Source organism: Podarcis muralis, chromosome 12 (genome assembly GCF_964188315.1).
Source record: "Podarcis muralis chromosome 12, rPodMur119.hap1.1, whole genome shotgun sequence".
Taxonomy (NCBI): Eukaryota; Metazoa; Chordata; class Lepidosauria; order Squamata; family Lacertidae; genus Podarcis; species Podarcis muralis.
Window position 1 is genome coordinate 15,274,874 of NC_135666.1, and position 19,892 is coordinate 15,294,765.

Here is a 19,892-nt window from a genome sequence, read left to right on the forward strand (position 1 = left end):
AAACAAGAATAATGTGACAAAATAATGTGCTTATTGAAAGACCACCCTCAAAAGGCAGTTTGGCACTGGTCCTTTGCCTTTCCAGCATGTGCATGAGCAATACAAATAAAGCGAAACAAAGATGATATGAAAACTATGTTGTCCCACTACCTTGGTTAGAATTTGATACGGTCATTGAAGAAGCCCCAGAGGGTTTTTGAGAGTGGGGTGAGAGAAGAGTTTGATCCTACTCTTGCTCAATAGCCTTGATATAATCTTAGTGAGTCCAATGTATGTATTCATTTAAGGCACGACTGAGGCTTCTGATGTAAAGGAATCTTAGTATTAGTATGTTTAGGAGTTTTAGTGTTGACTTTCATTTTAAAGGACTAAAAATATGGGACACCACAGCAATACTTTGACACATGGTATTTTTGACAAATTGTACATCGAAGCTTATGCAACTACCATGCGTGGAAGTTGGGCCTGGCAACATGTTCCAATAATTCTCTGCTAATTCTGTTTTAATTTCTGTTTGGAACATTATGCATCTGTTTCAAAGGTTAACTTGCAAATGGAAATTCGCTGCCAACAACAATTGCCGAACTACTCTCTGTACTACATGGAGGATGTAATATTGGTCAAACAGAACTGAGCTCTAGTAATTACCTAGAAGCAGTTCCCCTCAATTTAATTGTGGTGCATGGAGGCATAAGAACCTGCTGTCAATGTAAGAAAATGTGGGACCATCCTGAGGATGCTTCAGCAAAGTTAAAACAGTACTTGAGCATGAATGAGATGGACTTAGCACACAAGGTCCCAAGAATAACAGTCCCAAAGGTTCACACAAAAAAGACATGCACGCTTGTCTTCAATGTCAATACCTTCAGTTTCAGAAGAAGGATGTTTCTGGCTATCAGTTACTGAGAAGCACAATCGAGGAGAGTGCTGTTGCACTCATGCCCTGCTTACAGATTTCCCATATGGCCTAGCCATATGGCCAGCTGCTTTGAGAACAAGATGCTGGACAAGATAAGCCAAGGTCTCAGCAGGACTCTTCTTCTGTGATTATCAATGAGGGTTAACATCAGACCTCATCAGGCCATTACTTGCTGCAGTTCCTCACATTGAGCTCTGTCCCCATAGGTGTGCAGCTACTCCTACCCACATCATTACTGTGCTGGGCATAACCTCTGAAGCAGGGTGCTTGCTCTACCTAGGGAGCCTAAATATGTGGTTTAGAATCCTGGCCATTTAGGCTTCTTAATCATGCAGGCTTCCTGCTTCGGAAGTCGTGTCCAACATGGCAATGGTGGGGAGCAAAATGAGCCATGTGACAGGGGCAGGGATAAACATGGGCCTCCTGCCGCCATTTTCTTTACACTTGGCCTCTTCACATGTGTTAGAGGGCTATTCTAAAGCTATAAAGCAATGCGCATTTTCCTGACAGCAAGTCTCATTGAATTCAGTGGGGCTGACTTCTGAGTAGCTATGCACTGGATTGTCCAGTCTCTCTGCCCCAAAAGAGCCAGGCAGAATCAGTTTTTGTCTAGGGTGCACCCTTCATTTCCAATTGCAACGACAATTTATGCCTGCTGCATTTATGGACACCTGCGTAAGTCAACAAACCACAATTCAAATAAATAGCACTGCATAAAAGTTCTGGACAACCCTTGGGCAAGTTTGCGGTTACTTTGAAACCCAGTTATATTTCCTGTTATGGTCCCCCATACCCGCTCAATGCTCTTCCTTGGGGGTTCTTTAGCATCTGAACAAGAGGGTAAAGATTTCACCTTGGACCTTGATCCCTACTGAGTTCAGAATGGAGTTTTTCCATTCTTCACAGCCAGAGGTATTGAGTGCTGCCTTTGAAAAATTCCTATTTGTCACAATTAGCACTTTCAGAATGCAGCAGTTTGTCATAATACCATGTCTCCCACAGTCAGAGTAATTTACAGAGGGTGTTTTCCAAAGGGAAACATGGGAATTTGTATTTCGGCGTCATCAAAAGTACATTGTTATTTCTGAGTATCGGTGCTGGGAAGGGGAGATTGCCCCAGTGTGCTGTCCTATTTTTAGGGCATGAATGAAGCACTCCGATTACTGGACTGCTTTTCTTTAAAATCCTACCTTGTGGGCAGGAACACAGTCCGCAGGAATCTCTCTTCTTTATAATAAGAGAAAGAACTACCATTGGACCTATTAAAGTCAGACTTTCTATTCCATTTTTCAAAAAATGAAATAAAAAATGTAGGCTTGTACAATTTCTCTGCTCTGGGAGAGAAACTTGAAAGCAGCTTACTCCCATTCACTACCTGCTAACAAGCATTTAAGGAGACCCGTCTTGCATTCCCATCATGAAGAGAGAGGTCGCTCTGAGCACCTGTCTCCCATCTAATTAAGAAGCTGGAATTGAACTTCAAGTCAAAACTACAGACGTGTCTGGTACCAATCTGGTCCTCGGATTCCTTTCACAGTCTGGGGTTGTTGTTTTTTAAAGGGAACTAGTGACTTGACACCTTTATACAAAGTGCCATTAGGATCAGTCTATGCATTCAGCCAGTGAAAGCGTGATTCACATGACAAGCCCATTGTGTGTTATGCTTGCTGTCTGGAGAAATCTCCACAATGAAGACTGAAAGCCTGAGCAGTCACCCAAACTGGGGAGAAAAGCCATCTTCAGATCTCTAAAGGGTTGTCACATGGAAGATGGAGCAAGTTTCTTTGGAGGGTAGGACTTGAACCAATGGATCCAAGCTACAAGAAAGGAGATTCCGACTAAACATCAGGAAGAACTTTCTGACAGTAAGAACGGTTCGACAGTGGAACAGACTCCCTCAGGTGGTGGTGGCCTCTGCTTCATCTAAGTGGTTTTTTTAAGCACAGACTGAACGGCCATCTGTCATGGATGCTTTAGTTGAGATTCCTACATTGCGGGGGGTTGGACTAGATGACCCTCTGGGGTCCCTTCCAACTCTACAATTCTATAATTCCAAGTATGGAGTGGGTGGAATTGTGGGACAGGGAATAAATATCTTGTTTCCTGGACACATTTGCCATGCGCTCACCTTAATTTGTGCATGGGGAAAAGCAAAGTAGATCCTGCAAGTTTGAGGTTCACCCACTACTGATGAAGACAGGACTGAGCTAGCTGGGACAATGGACTGACTCAATCCAAGGGAGCTTCCTACGTTTCTAAAACAATTGGCAGAAACACACGAGAGGCCTTTCTTGGTTGTGGCCACTGTTCTCTGGAAGTTACTTGATTCGGCAGACCCATAAGGAGTCAGGTACGGTTTTTCTGGCCCTACTGGGTTTTGTATTCACTTTATCAACCACTTGTTTGCTTCTATCCATTTATGGGCTTAAAAAACCCAGCGTCTAAATATTCTTAGTAAATGCATTTAAAAATCTATAGGCTCCCAGTTGGCTCACACAGTCTCCTGGCAGAAAGGGTCGGTTGGAAGAACCTATATTAGGCTTATGTGCACTTTGTCATGTGTGCGCACACCTGCCTTGAATGGCACCTGTACAAAGCTGTCAACCTTCCCTTTTTTTGCGGGAAATTCCCTTATTCCAGCGCCGTTTCCCGCTGCTTCCTGCTGCTATCCCGGATATCCTGTAGACTGTCCCCAGGACAGGTGAGGCTGCTGATCCCTTATTTTCAAATCTGAAAGTTGACAGCTATGTACCTGTACATGAACCCAGCCTGTGCTATCTCCCCCCTTCCTCATTGCATCAGAAGGACCTGCATTCACACATGTAATGTGTGTAGGTTCTAATCACAACCAGTGCTCTTCATTCAGGGTGCAAAGGAGTTCAGAATTTGACCCACTACCCAACTTTCTAGGGTCTCTACACTCTGGGGAACTATGAATTCAGGCATCAGAATAACTCTTGAGAATAACATTTTTCCCCCAACACCAAAAAACATATACAAGAAAAGAAATAGCAAGAGTTACTGCGCCAAGTCTAAAATTAACAACATGCCACATTATTTTTATAAAGATATATTTAAATGCAACATTCAGACATTGTGACTAATGCAACCTTTCAGAAATGGGATGAAATTTAATTCGTCATAACTTCCTCCTGTATTCCGAGAGGAAGTCACAGAGGAATTCCAAATAGGGACAATCACCTGTAGAGAACCTAAGAGGCTCCTGAAAAATATTCTGGAGAGCAGAGATGAGCTTCAAGTTGAGAGGCACATCGAAGGATTGCAGCATTCACTTAAGAATGGGGGAAAGTTGTGAAGTAGAACAAGATTAATATTATAGAGAGATTAATAGGGCAATCCTATACATACCCACTTAAAGGTAAATCCCATTGTGCTCAATGGGGCATACTCACAGGAAAATGTGCATAGGATTGCAGCCCAATAAGGACATTTGCCAATTGTCCAATACAATTAAGGACTTTAAAAAAGGTTGCAAAAGGAAACACTTCAAATTAGGAAAATCCAAAATGTCTTTTGTTGGTTTGTTTCCAGCTCCTTATTTCAGTCCTCAGGCATGGCATTAGCTAATTCAGGTTTTCCTAGACTACTTCTAGAAAGGCTACTTGCAAGCCTAACCATGTCATACTGAATTCACTGGAGCTTATACCCAGGTGAGAGGCTTTAGGATTGCATCTTAAATTATTATTAGTCTTGGTTTCACTCTCTAGAATTAAGGAGCAGGGAGAGAACATTTCGTGCCCCTCTTCTCTTTCACAGAACATGTACTTCAACTGTCTCTATGCTATGTAATGTTCGGTTTACGTTTTACAAGGGCCAAATGTAGGTATCAAAGTAGCTGAACTGCTTGATGACCAAAGTAGGGGGAAGAGTCTTCCGGACTTCCCAGGAAAAAGAGAAGGAACAGAAGTTCAAGATGTCGCACTCAAAACACTGAAATATCCATTTCGGTTCATACTAACTCTGTACCTTCCGTGCCTAAATTAACTTTCACCTCTCTTATAATGAAAATAAAAGAGGAGGGGGCTTCTGCAGCTTTAATAGCTGTGTAGAAGAGGGGATTTCATTATGGCAAGCTACACCTGCCAAAATCCTCTTTTTTACACACTTATGGAAGCCGTAAGGGCCTTGTCGCCTTGTCTTCTTTTTCTCATATCCTAGTTAAAAAGGCTAAAAACAAAAAAAGGTCACTGAGAAAGCTTTCATATTTTCAGAACCACCCCATCGCTTCTTAGTGAAGCCTCAATACAAGGCAAAATTCTAGGCCAGTTAAAGCTGTAATGGCTTAAGAGTAAGCCATATTTTAAGTAAATCACAGAAATGCATAGGACCAAATTCAAATGAATAGAACCAAACACAAATCATCAATAATAAATTGCATTAGGTTGCAATAGTCTTCCACCCTCAGAGACCGTCACTGACATCTCCCCCCTTATTACCTAAAGAGTAAATCCTATAGAAAAAAGTGAGATTTACTTCCATGTAAACGTGTTTAGGATTAGGCTGGAATGTTTACTTACAAGTAAATCTCATGGGCATTGATGACACTTGCCTTCAATGAACTAGGTGCTGATTTGTAGGTCTAGCTCCACTCAGATGATCACCCATGTACAAATCTCACGCAAGAGGGCAGAGTAGGATAGCCACTGGCACATCTTGCCCCCATCATTTGGTTATTTGAACAGACCCTACAGATACAGGATTCTCCACGTCAACACAAAACCTGCATTTCCAGGGGCCCCAACTGCAAGCAAAGAGCTTGTATTTTTGTATGACCCATTCATGTGAACACACCTTACCATGCAGATGGTGGAGCAGGACCTGCCACCCAGATCCCATTCTGCCCCTTCTATGCATGGTCATTCGACACACTAGCCATGTGAACAGAATTTAAGAACATAAAAAGAAATCCTGCCACGTTTCCCCCCCAAACATTCTCCATTACAATCTTGACTAAAACATCAGCCAGCTCACAGATACTTAATACCATGTGCTTGGTCAGAAAGAGAGAGATATATATTCCCATGTTCACCCTTGAATATCCAGCATGAGGAAGTGTTCTGTGCAATCCAAAAGCATACAAACACCATGGTAAACCTTCCTTGGTCCTAAGAAAGTTATTATCTCACTCATTCTCTGAATTCTGAAAGTCTATCATCCAATTAACACTACCAGAGGATTTTCTTTTTTTAAAAGAAAACAACAACAGAAGAGCTGATGGGAAACATACACAAAATGACTTTCACTTGTTTCAATAAATGGTAGAAAACCTTTCAAAGAAATGCAGGGCATTCTGAGGTCCAAAGGACATATACTGTATGCGCAGGGGGAAAGGAAAGAGAGATAAAACAGGAAGTAAACACACCTATATGCGTTTGCGCCATTACATCAGCTAGCCTATGTGCAGCACCGCTGCCGCCACTTTGCGTTGAAGATGAAGATGTTGTAGATGTGGTAGAGCCATGGATGGCTTGGCTGATCCAGTGTTCCATATTTATACTCCCTTGGCTTGACGTTGGAGTTCCCTGTGAATCGCCCTGTACAGAGCCTTCGTCTTCTGAACCAGATGAGGTATCTAAGATTGCAAAAAGGTGACAAAAGCTTTAACGGGAAGACAATGAACATGGAGACAAAGTGGCACAGTCCGAGGCACAGTGGTTTCCCCCCCCCAAAAAAGTGAGCAAATTGAAAGCAGTAATATAGACAGTTGAATTGAACATAGTCAGAGTTTCATGCAACACGTTTCACTATGTGTTTTGTTAGAAGACGATGAATACTGCAGAATTGACAAAGAGGAAGATCTGTCAAAATAAGGCAATGTTTACCCTTTTAGTCATCTGAAGCACAAGTGTTTCTCTACCCAAGAAGTACACTTTACCTTCAAAAGTAGTCATATTTTTTTGGCCGGCGGGGGGGGGGAGGAGGGGAGAGGGCACAAGGCTGGCCAAAGTAGAATTGGAGAGGGGTAACAGAAGCAAGAAAGGCAATGTTTGGGAGGGAACTGCACCCTTAAAGCCTCCCCTTTCAACTAAAAAGTTATCATTTCAGCCCAGTTTAAATGCAAAAACTGTGCAAATTAGTCTGGTGCTCAGGCGCTGAAGGCTTGGCAGAATGAAGATCCAGACCTATGCCCACAGACCTGGCTGCAGTTAAATCCCAATGAATTCAGTGAGATTTATGTTCATTCAACTTCTTGGCTACAAGGACATTTTACTAAAGGTAAAGGTAAAGAGACCCCTGACCATTAGGTCCAGTCGTGGCCGACTCTGGGGTTGTGGCACTCATCTTGCTTTATTGGCCGAGGGAGCCGGCATACAGCTTCCAGGTCATGTGGCCAGCATGACTAAGCCGCTTCTGGCAAACTAGAGCAGTGCATGGAAACACTATTTACCTTCCTGCCACGGCAGTACCTATTTATCTACTCGCAGTGGCGTGCTTTTGAACTGCTAGGTTGGCAGGAGCAGGGACTGAGCAACGGGAGCTCACCCCGTCGTGGGGATTCGAACCGTCAACCTTCTGATCGGCAAATCCTAGGCTCTGGTTTAACCCACAGCGCCACCCGCGTCCCAAGGACATTTTTGACTTATGCCAAAAACACGATCCGTTGTTGTCCTGTGGGCCCTGTGCACCACAACAGAAGAGGCCCTTCTTTGAAATGATTTCCCATGGAAGTGGGATTCAAAGCAGTGCCCCATCTGTGCATCTTAATAGGTGGGGCTGTTCAGACGTGCACAAAAAGGCAGGCTGATTTGGGCTCCAGTTATCGATATATTGTCCAAAACCAGTCTGAAGTCCATCTCGTTTTTGACCTGGCACTCTATTGCATTTTAGGGCTGGGTAATATATAATCCAAAACCAAGTCCTTATCATGATATCGGTTTCATAATTTTTGACCTGGCAATACATTGCGAATCATGGTGTGTGCGCGCTTGCCATGCAAATATCACAATGTGGGAAAAACCGTGAGGCCAGTCAGTGCCTCTGCAAAGCTGGCAATATATTGCGATGTTGAAAACCAGATATTGTCCAGCTCCAATCTTATACAAACATACTTGGAAGTTAGTCCCATTCATCACAAAACTACCTATTTACAAATAAACATGACCCTATCACACTGTTTCTAAGTGGGGCCGGAACTACTGCCGATCTGAGGCTGTCCCACAACCCTACTTTTTAAATGCATCCAATTGTGATACTATCATATTAAATTAATGCTAACTTGGGATTAGCAAACTGCTTTTTTTAAAAAAAAAGCTTTAAAATTTCACGTTTATGGATGTTGTGTTAGTCTCTTACCTGGAGGTGTGTAGGCGTCCATCGATGTTTGCACCACCAATGAACGTCGCTTGGATGGCATAGGCACTGCCATCTTCCTTTCTTTATGTTTTGCAAGAGCTGCCTGGACTGCTTCTGTATGAACATCTGGAATGAAAACCTAAATATCAGTTTGGAATGCCAGCAGGAGAGGTCACAAACACAGGCAACTTTGACCGTGTAAATTCCTTAGTCAGAGACATACTTATGCACCCTTCAAAACATTGCTTCATGTGTATTTGTTTTTCAGCTGTTTTTTTTTAAATTATGTACACATTTTTAAACTGTTTTTACATTTGTAATTGTTTATATATGCTTTACTGCATTGTATATTGCTTCAAGATGCCTCACATCTTCATAAAGGAAATAACAGTAATAATCAGGAGGAAGATGAGGAGAAACCCAATTTTGTAGGGGTTCTCAGAGAAATAAAGCAGGAAGGCATGTATTAGTGCTAATGCTAAAATGTGTTACAATAATACTAAACACACTCTCTGTGAAACAATAAACAAGAATGGTTTATTGTCTGGAAGAAGCTGAGAGCTACAGTGCAAAGAACATGTTTTACACGCTGATTATAACCTTTTCAGTTTGATGTCTCTCTCTGGTTGCTAGTTGGCTGCTAGCTTCATTTGGTGGTTCTTCATTAGTTTTTGCTATTATTTGGACTGGGTTTTTTAACTGTTTTATTGTTTTTAGTGTATTGTAAACTATTCTGAAGTCACTTTTTGTAATCTAAAGCAGTATACAAATCTAAGAAAGAAAGACAGTTTGATCAGCAAATGCATAGTCATTCTCAACATATTTGCCTACAAAGCATCACTATATAGAAGGGATGAGGAAACTTTGGGGCGACAAATGCTTTTGGACTCCATTTCCCATGAGCCTCAGCCAGCATGGTGAATGGTCAGGGATGATGGGAGTTGTAGTCCAGCAACATCTGGAGAACTGCAGGTAAGCCACCTCCACTATATAGGATTGGATTACTAAATTGGATTACTGTCTCAACAAATATTCAAACTCTACTCTATTAGAGCTCAAAGAAGTGATGTTCCTTTATAAGGGCTGCTCCTCTTTCTTCTGGCAAATTCACAAGTCAGTTTTCCCCGCTATAAGCTTGTCTTCCATTCTGAATTTCTGCCTGTCATGCAGCTGTTAAAGCACAGCTGCACTGCCAGGGAGAAAAACAGGGGGTGTGAGCACTTCAACCCCAATCTGGAAAGTTTAAGTTAGTCTGCCATCCAACTTGGAACTTATCTGGAAACAAAGCAAGACTAATCAGATGAAACATTGCATTTCAGACTTAATGCATTTTGTACTAGAAACAGCCCAAGGATATCAGAGAACCCCATCACTTGCTGATCTTAGAAATATATTTTGCCTTATTGAATTGCTTCATAAAATTCATGGGATTGGATAAAGATATAATTGTACTTAGCGGCCCACTGAAAGTTAGTGATGACTGACTTAAGACCCACTGATTTCAATGGATCTACTCAAAGTATGACTGTATCTGGGTCTAGCCTATACATCTTTCGAGAAATAAAAGGGAGACTGGTTGGAAAGCATCTAAATGATCCAATTCTGAAGCCTGTGTTGGCTTTTATGCCATAAGTACAGAACACTTCTATAGTTGTATTAGCTAATAAAGGCTCAAAATTAGATCACAGCGAGTAGAATGCATTTGTGAAATAGCCTTTAAGATTATAGTCATGTTTCAGACAGACAAGCTCTCTTTGAAGACAAGTTGCTTTTGCTGAGAGATAACAAGTGGGCAGGAAAATGAACAGAATAAGGAAAAACAGACACGGATTATTATTTTTTTGACACATAAAGATGGATTAAGAAAAGTACTTGTATCTTGTTTGTTGTTTAAAGGATAAATTTTGAACCATCTTCACTGATGGAGGGTATGAAAGTATATTTCTAGTGTAATGCAACAATGATAAGGATACTAAGTTTACTGAGGAAATAGCCCCAATGAAAACAAAACAAAAGTGTTTCTGAATAAATATAGTGAGGGTGAGCTTATAAAAGCCAGGATGCTGAACACATTACTTGGAAATAAGATCAACTGAAAGCAACTGTACTTAACTGTCGAGAAGCTTGTCTGAAATTCAGTGAACCAGCCCAAGTTAGGAAACGCCACAAAACAGAAGCCGCAATACTTAGAATTCAAGTAATATAAAATCTTGGCTTTAACGGTTTATGCTCTCAGAAAAAGAGCTCAAGACCATTAATGCCAAGTTTCCAGACTACTTAAAGTACACTTCCACATATAGTTTTTCTTATCGTGTATTTACTTAATTGAAAATAAGCCATGCCATCTTCTAATATACAAAAGTGGAACTTGCTCAGTCTCAGGGTCCTAAAAAACAGGGAAAGGAGAGTTTCCCCTCACTCTGAGACTTGAAACATTGCTAACAATTTGGACTGGACAACACATTAAAAAGAGAGCGAGAGCGAGAGAGAACACACCTTCAAACAGAGAACTGTCCACGGGGGCAGGGGGGGGATATAGATCTAGCATTTAATTTCAATTCCACATAGGTTAAATCAGGGTGTTAATACTCTACCACACCGGTACTGTTCTGTGGAAGAATTCAGAAATTTTATTTTTTTATCAGCAAAGCACTCTGCACCACCAACATCTAACCCAAACACTTGTTTATTGGGAAGTCAAATAAAATTTTAATTAATTCCTAGTAAATATGCTTAGACCCATGGCCTACAATGGCCTATTGAACAGGCAGATAATAATGTATCTGCTCATTTTATCCAATGTATGTCCTTATTAACTTTTAAAAAGGATTTCAGGGCATTCCTTTGAAGACAAACCTTTGGCGTATAAACTGTTGTTTTATATCTGCTGCTATAGTTCAAACTGTATTTTCTCTGTTGCTCAGTTTGAACACAGTACAGCCGCTTTTCAGGTGCCCCCCCCCCCATGTTCCTTTATATTTTTTAAAAATAGGGTTGCTATTCTTTTGTGGGGGTTTCTCTGCTTCTCCTGCCTGCTCCTCTCGCTTCTTAAGAAAAGCCAGAATAGAAAAATATGATCCGCTAAATAAAACATAACCACTCTGCTGTATGCTAGCAGATATTACCCTTCCGTTTCCCCTCCTTTGATCTCCTTTCCCTTCTTGGTTGGTTGGCTCATACACTGGATTCAATTTGTGCTTCTTGCTATTCTTAGAGAATCAATATAAACAGTGCAAAATGAAGTGACAAGATTGGGAAGGCTAATTGCTTGACTTGCGCTGAGGATGTCTGCGCAAGATTCATTACTCAAACTGTCAAGCATTTATTCTAGGTGGCCTGATAATAAATAGTAAAAGTTAGGGATAAAGTAGATGTGGCTACTACTACTATTACTACTACTACTACTACTACTACTACTATTAAGCCAATGCTTTGCACAGTTTTATCCTCACAACAAGGTGGATCACCTGAGTAATAGTGAGCACCTCAAGATCGTCCAGAAGGCTTAATGGCTGTGCAGAGGTTTAAGTGAGATCTCCCTAGTTGACGTTCAGGGCTCTCTCTGTCCTTGAGGTCAGATTCTATGCATTCATGTAGAATGCAGGGTGGGGGTCAGATTTCAAGAGCCAAAAAGGGAGCGTGGGTGTGTGGAAAAATCTCTTCCCTGCCTCCACTAATTAGCCCCTTCACCCATGAATGGCAGCCTCACTTGCTAATGGAACCCAGGTATGGGCTATACAGGAACAGAGAAGATTCAGTTCCTCCAGCTCCTTAAACCAGACTCCCACTTCTATCCATATGAGTGCAGCAGATATGAGTTGAAACACTGGGTCTGTCTCTGTAAATGTCTAGTTATTTTTAATTCTGTCCAACACAAAAACATTTCCCATTTTATTTAACGTTCTTGCTCGTTGGGGCAGCTTCACACCATCATTTATGTTACCAAAATTTCACTACGTGGTTGGCTTTGGCCACAGGCACACTGCCAAACGCATGGAGAGATTATGAAGTGAGCTTATGGCGACCAGAACTTCTGACAACAAAGGAGGGTAGTATTCTGCAGAGAATACAGGAAATGTGTCTCCTCATGTTCTACCAAAACAGAAGTCCATTCAAGGATGAGGTCCATATCACCTGCAATAGTTTGATGTTTTGCAAAAAGGGTGGTGTGTAAATTCTCTTCTAATTCTCTCATATCAAATCATATCATCTTGCAGTGCAGACACTGGATTGCAATGAAGATCTCTGCAGTGGTTAATAAGGCAGTCACATTGCCACCTGCCTGTTTGCTTCCTAGTTCATCCATCTGCACCCCTTCCCCAAACCACCTGCAGTGGCAGCAAAGTTAGTTTCCAAACCTAACAACTCCTCTACTTCACAAAAGAAAATATAACTGCCTCAAAAGCATAGATAGCTTTATAACTTAATGACTCCTTGCAGGTTCTGCAACTTCCTAGATCCAGAGGAAACTGAACTTGCTCTCTTTAAGCATGGAACGAGTCTTCCTGTCTCTTATTGCATACAATAAACAAGGCTTTCCCCTTTACAGAAAAGACTTCCATATCTTGGTAATTTCAGCACAGTTCTAGAGAGACAGAAAAAAACCCTAATGCACTATAGCCTGTAGGTGATTTATTACTTCCACCTTGGCTCACAGCACTGCATGCCTTTCTCAGTACAATCAAGTGTTACCTAGTAAATATTTAAAGTTTCCATGTTAGTAGGCCAAGATTCTTTCAACCTCCTTATGAAGCCTGCCGTGTGACTGCAAGGGAACGAGCCTATTCATCATATTGCTTGGGTCTCCTATTCTTTTACTGCTTTAGCTAAAAAGTGTAAATTCATACTGATTAATCTGGTGCAAACCAAATGTGGGACTTCTAAAGACATCAAGTTCAACCCTATGCATTTCACTGAATTATCTGTGATACATGTGTATCCTGTTTCTGCTTAAAGACCAGACTAGAGAAAGATATTCATCTCATTTTACCTTTTCGACGCGGAAATCCTTCTCCTCAGTACTGTTGGCTTATTTCTAGGTCTGCAAGCCCCAATTTTTAGTTGATTAACCACCTGTCTTTTAACCAATTAAACGCAGACCACTTTGCGCATTACCAAAAACCCTCTATATTGATTCTCTTTTTCCTGAGATATTGAGGATGCGTGTGTTAATTTACAATTTAGTCGCTGTCTGATTGAAAGGCTGCCTGCAATATTTCTTCCTCTTTCCCTTACTACAGAAACACACCAGAATTAAAATGGGGGGTGGAGAGACAAGCAAGTGTTTCCTTAACCCACATCGATCATGAGTGGTACTTAAAACTACAGTGGTACCTCGCAAGACGAATGCCTCGCAAGACAAAAAACTCGCTAGACGAAAGGGTTTTTTGTTTTTTGAGCTGCTTCGCAAGACGATTTTCCCTATGGGCTTGCTTCGCAAGACGGAAACATCTTGCAAGTTTGTTTCCTTTTTCTTAACACCGTTAATACAGTTGCGACTTGACTTCGAGGAGCAACTCATAGCACGCGGTGTGGTAGCCCTTTTTGAGGTTTTTAAAGACTTTGGTGGTTTTTGAAGCTTTTCCAAAACTTTCCCGACACCGTGCTTCGCAAGACGAAAAAAATCGCAAGACGACAAAACTCGCGGAATGAATTAATTTCGTCTTGCAAGGCACCACTGTAGTCCCCATCAACTACATTACTAGTGTGCGATCTGATGCGCCATTAATGGAGAATAGGGGATAAAAGGCCCACACACAGGTGAAAGATGGTCTGGCTTACTCCTTCCCTCAACCCACCCCAGAGATAGCAGCTGTACAGTGAGGGCTAAACAGTGAAGTCCCTTCTTCCACATTGCTCACAGTCACGGACCAGCAGGGAGGCAAGGACTTGGCCTGCAGATCCCACCTGCAGGTCCCACTTATGCTGGGGCCTAAGAAGCATAAATATATGGCTCGCTAGGTAGCCCGAGGCCTGCATTCCATTGCGGATGACTTTTTGGGGGGCCATCCGCTTCCTCTCTCATACACACTGACATATACATTTACAGACCTAGACACACTTTGTCACATTCATTCATTCATTCCCTGCCCCCCTCCCCACAGCAATTAGGACTGAAAAGTTCTCAATGCTAATTGCTCCAGGGGCAAGATGTTTACAGAAATGGCAGCACGCAGGAAGGAGAGGGTTAACTCCTTCCCTCCCCACTACCAAGATGATTAGCCAAAAGTGGGAGGCCTCCCCCCCCCCCCAGTTTAATTACCCCACAGGGCAGGGTGGTGTGGCATGGGCCAAATGGGGAGGCCCCACAGACCACAGCTATCCTATGCGCTTGGGAAGGTTTACACACACACACACACACACACACACACACACACCATGCCCTATGAGACATGGGAAGGGTCTCATGTTGTCATGGCAATACCTATCATTACTGTACTCTCAGCAGAGCTGGAGTCTGCACCCTGCTCTCCTCACACAGGTAGCAGGGTTGCACCCTTAGCCGATTGCTCTTTTGATTAAGGCTTGCAGCCCCTTTCTCCCCCTGTGTGATGTCTGCTTTATTTCTGCTATGGATATTCAGCTTTCAAAGAAGGCAGATATTGTTTGGGTGTTCCCCAGTTTGACAGCTGGCAAGAGCCTGATTTTTTTTTCCCATGGAGAAGCCTAACATTCAATTCTGTTCCCAAATACATTATCTGGAGAGAGAAACAGCACACTGGCAGAGGATCATGCAACCACCTCCCTATATCCGGAAGTGCTTTATAGCTATTTTAATATCCTATATTACTTATAGAGAACTCATTCCCCCGAGTGCTAAATCCTTATGTAACAAGGAGAGTACAGTCCACAAAGAGGGTTTTTTTGGAGGGTGATCAGAGCTTGGGGGAACCCCAAGGTTTGCAGAAATGCAGAAGATGTTAAAGAGAAGGGGGAAGATAAAAAACAGCCTAATTGAAGACTGAGCATGCTCAATGGCCAGTGTGTGTGTGTGTGTGTGTGTGTGTGTGTGTGTCTATCTCTACAGTGGTGCCTCGCAAGACAAAATTAATTCGTTCCGCAAGTCTCTTTGTCTTGCGGTTTTTTCGTCTTGCGATGCACGGTTTCCCATAGGAATGCATTGAAAATCAATTAATGCATTCCTAGGGAAACCGCCTTCAGACCAGGTCCGGGGACAGACTGTCCCCGGACCTCTTCTGAAGGCTGGGGGGGGGGGACAAGGCCTTTTCTTCCCACCCCCAGCATTTTAAAAAACCCTGGGACAGCGGAGGACTTCTCCGCTGTCCGGGCGATCTTAAAATGCTGGCGGGCGGCATTTTAAAATCGCCCCGGGACAGCGGAGGACTTCTCTGCTGTCCGGGGCGATTTAAAAGCCCCTGGGAAGGCAGGCAGGGGGGACAAAGACTTTCGCCCCCCGCCCGCCTTCAGAAGGTGTTCCCGCCCCCCCCCCCGCCCGGCTTCGCAGCAGCGCTACGAAGCCCGGCGGCTGGGGCAGGTGTTCCCGCCCCCCGCCCGGCTTCGCAGCAGCGCTACGAAGCCCGGCGGCTGGGGCAGGTGTTCCCGCCCCCCCCACCCCGCTTCAGAGCACCGGGAGAAGCGATCTCCCCGCCGCCCCTTGCTTCAAAAGAGAAGACCCGCTGTCCCCGGGGCAAGCTTCGTTTTGCGAAGCAAGCCCATAGGGAAATTCGTCTTGCGAGGCAACTCGAAAACGAAAAAACCTTTCGTTTTGCGAGTTTTTCGTCTCGCGAGGCGTTCGTCTTGCGGGGTACCACTGTATCTCTATCTCTATCATCTCTATCTCTATCATCTCTATCTCTATCATCTCTATCTCTATCTCACCAAAGACTGGCTAGGCATCCCATGCTAACCATCTGGATTCTGGCTACTGACTTCGATAAAACTTACAAGACAGAATGTCCAAACAACCTATAAATGGTGATAGCTTCATCTTTGTAGGTGACGATAATACTAATATTTATTATTCATTAATGATGAATTTAGGCAAATTCAACCTCCAAATATAAGTAAGAATCCAATACATATTTGATTGTTATGGGTTAAGTGAAACCTTACTTGGCCCGCTGTCATTGCTTGCTAGAGAAATCGCGGATGCGCTTAGTGAGAATTGCTGGGAATGCTCAGATTTTAGGTATTATGACTATATAATTAATTTTGGTGCCAAGTGTCTATTAGCAACAGGATAATGACACGTGCTAATTGGTAGTGACAGGTGATAAAGCAGTTAATGTGCTACGATCAAAGCAGCTGAATTATAGGATTTGTACCCTCTTGTGTCTTCAGGGTCATTAGCCTACTGTTATCAAGTATTGAGGTGGCTGGCAGTGCCATGGAAATTGATATGCTGATGCCACTAACAATCAATCCCTGAGAAAAGGGGGCCCACCCAGGGTACAGTCATTTATTTTGGATGTGGTTACTGGTTCTTCCTTTCTGGGGAGACATGCTGCTATGCCATGCATTCCTTTGCCTGGGCTGCCACATGTTTACCACCCTGTGGTCTGTGACTATGGCTTGAACTGCAGAGATCAATTTATCTCCTTCCCAAGAAAAGCTCCACCTACTGATTTTTACAGAATAAGCTGCTGTAAAAGACACAGGAACAGAACCAGGCTGTTACTTCTGGTTAGTTGGCAACACTATATTTTGCTTACTTTTGTGACAAAGAGTAGCAGTGCAATCCTATATGTATCGGCACACTGAGTTTAGTGGGGCTTACTCCCCCTATACCTTATAAGTGGGTATATGCTTGCAGGGCTGCAAGCATACACCCACTCACGTGGGCATAAGCCTCACTGAACCCAATGCGACCAACTTCTGAGAAGACTATAAAGGCTGCAGGTTCTGTGGTCAGTGGAGTTCTAGGTCCCTCTTTTGTCAATTGGCAAAAAAACTGAAGGAACCAGAGCTTGAATCTGTGGAAAGAACGTACACAAGTGCCATCGGAAGTCACAAAGTAGAAATATCCTCTTTTGAGCTAAAAGAGCGCCAACAATCTCTTGACATTTTCTCCCCAGCTTCAGAGTTCCAGGCTACAACTCGAAGAAGACTTGCTAGAGAGCAACGTCTATAGGAATCAGTGGGGTTTTATTTCTGAGCAAATACGATTAAGATCGTGCAAGCCAACTCTGTCTTCCTATGTACGAAGCAGCAGCTTGTGTTGCGCTTTGATAACGAACTACCAGCTTTTGCTGCAAGGAGCCAGTGAGCGTGGGAAACAGCCCTTGGAACTCTTGCTTGTGGGTGTCACAAGGCAGCAGCAAAGGCTCTGGGTCTGATATTTCAGCACAGGCCACTGATGTCATCCACTCAGAGCTGCATTGTTATCTACATAGCAGCTCTGCACCTACACAGAACTGAAGTAGCAAGCCTGGTGCTCTGCCACCTAATGACACTGTCACAAGATCCTCTACCCGTGCCTAACAATGCTCACTGGCAGAAAGTGGGAGTCTGCCAGCGAATTGCTGCATGTAGGAGTATCAGGCTCTACTAGTCCCCAGCCTCCCGTCTCTCTGCTGTCCCTGTTAAATCTGTACCCTTTCAGCCAAGATGGGATGTGCTGCCCAAACATCAGAAGCAATGTTTCATCAAATTTACTCCTCCCTAAGATAAGGAAGAAAAGGGACGCGGGTGGCGCTGTGGGTAAAAGCCTCAGTGCCTAGGGCTTGCCGATCGAAAGGTCGGTGGTTCGAATCCCCGCGGCGAGGTGCGCTCCCGTCATTCGGTCCCAGCGCCTGCCAACCTAGCAGTTCGAAAGCACTCCCGGGTGCAAGTAGATAAATAGGGACCGCTTACTAGCGGGAAGGTAAACGGCGTTTCCGTGTGCGGCTCTGGCTCGCCAGAGCAGCGATGTCACGCTAGCCACGTGACCCGGAAGTGTCTTCGGACAGCACTGGCCCCCGGCCTCTTGAGTGAGATGGGCGTAGAACCCTAGAGTCTGTCAAGACTGGCCCGTACGGGCAGGGGTACCTTTACCTTTAAGATAAGGAAGGGAATTCTAACTCTGTGCAAGACTTTGCTACATTATGCAGGGGGTGGGTTAGATTAGATCTGGGCAGTGGGGAGCAGGGTAAGAGACAGATTAGGATCTACTGGTAGATTTCCGGGTGATCTGTGGTAGATTGGCGCTACCTACCCATCGCTTAACTATAGCAACAGAAAAACTCTTTCCTCCTTAAATGAGGCAGCTTAAGTGAAGAAAGGCAAACCAAACCTCAGTTCAGATCTCATACTGGAGAGAAAAAATCATCAGCTTATAATGGGTTCAGAAGACCCTGGTCTTTAATTCTAACTGTATGTCTTTTGCACTTGGTTTGATTGGTAGAACTTTGGTAAAAAGGTAAAGGGATCCCTGACCATTAGGTCCAGTCGTGACCGACTCTGGGGTTGCAGCATGCATCTCGCTTTATTGGCCGAGGGAGGAGGCATACAGCTTCCGGGTCATGTGGCCAGCATGACTAAGCCGCTTCTGGCGAACCAGAGCAGTGCACAGAAACGCCGTTTACCTTCCCGCCGGAGTGGTACCTATTTATCTACTTGCACTTTGATGTGCTTTCAAACTGCTAGGTTGGCAGGAGCAGGGACCGAGCAACGGGAGCTCACCCCGCCGCGGGGATTCGAACCGCCGACCTTCTGATTGGCAAGCCCAAGAGGCTCAGTGGTTTAACCCACAGCGCCACCCGCGTCCCTTAGAACTTGGATAGGACTTTGGAAAAACAAAGTAGATCCAGCAAGTTGGAAGCCCACCCTGGATGGGAAGACCTCCACAGTCCCTTCCATGGTTCTATGGTTCTACATGCTCTGTGTGCAAAAGGTTCCAGGTTAAGGCTTGGCATCACAAGATAAAAAATTACCAATTAGGTGGGAAAGAAGAATGTCTACATACTTGACAGAGACTGATAGTTCTATGCATGCAACAGCAACAATATCATGAAAAAGGCTTCTTTCTGCTTATGTGCTATGCAATGATGTAATCTGGGAATCTTTGGATTTGGGGTGCAAATAAAATGGGAAGAAAAATATGTATGCACTTATTCTCCCCCCCCCCCAGCAGTGGTTAAATATTAACATGGTTAATATGATGCCAATTTATTTAAGCAGAGAGGCTCTTTCTCAGCCTGTCACTGCTGTAGTTTTTCCACATACCTGACCGATAGCGCTCATCACGTGACCCTGAGGACCTGCGTCGGTGGTATCGAGAGGAGGAGGAAGGGGTAACGGGAGTTCGGCGTTCTTGTGGCAGTGCCTGATCCACGCCTGCATTTGGGGGAGGAAGAGGGGGGAAATTAGACTTTGTTGCATTATGTACACTTTTATTTTTCTTAACAGCCTGCCCAGCGATAAGGATTGTGCAAATCAGACAAAGAACTATTATGTTATTATTATTTTATAATACTATTGATACTTGATGTTTTCAGTACTAGGATTTAGGTTCATGGATGCAGAATCTGAAATTCATCTACTTCGATCAGCTGCAGTTGTTTATTCTTATTTATAAAAATAATTATATACCACTACCCATTTTTTAAAAAAAATCATAGCAGTTTACAACAGTTATACATTGAGGAAGAACGATCATATCCCAACTTTTAACTCTGGAGGTCATATTTTATCTGGTGTACAGTATTCACAGGCAGAGATC

General features: G+C 43.5%; 1 protein-coding gene across 6 annotated transcripts in view; it reads right to left on the bottom strand.

The window, feature by feature from the left end:
- Window positions 1–19,892, bottom strand: part of DIP2C (disco interacting protein 2 homolog C) — a 292,197-nt gene that overhangs the window by 88,768 nt on the left and 183,537 nt on the right. For all 6 annotated transcript variants that reach the window (XM_077936762.1, XM_077936761.1, XM_028750165.2 and 3 more), the window contains 3 exons: window positions 19,397–19,507; window positions 8,234–8,359; window positions 6,303–6,512 (listed from right to left, as the gene is read on the bottom strand). In XM_077936762.1, the coding sequence (XP_077792888.1) occupies window positions 6,303–6,512; window positions 8,234–8,359; window positions 19,397–19,507 (447 nt within the window). The remainder of the gene's footprint in view (window positions 1–6,302; window positions 6,513–8,233; window positions 8,360–19,396; window positions 19,508–19,892) is intronic.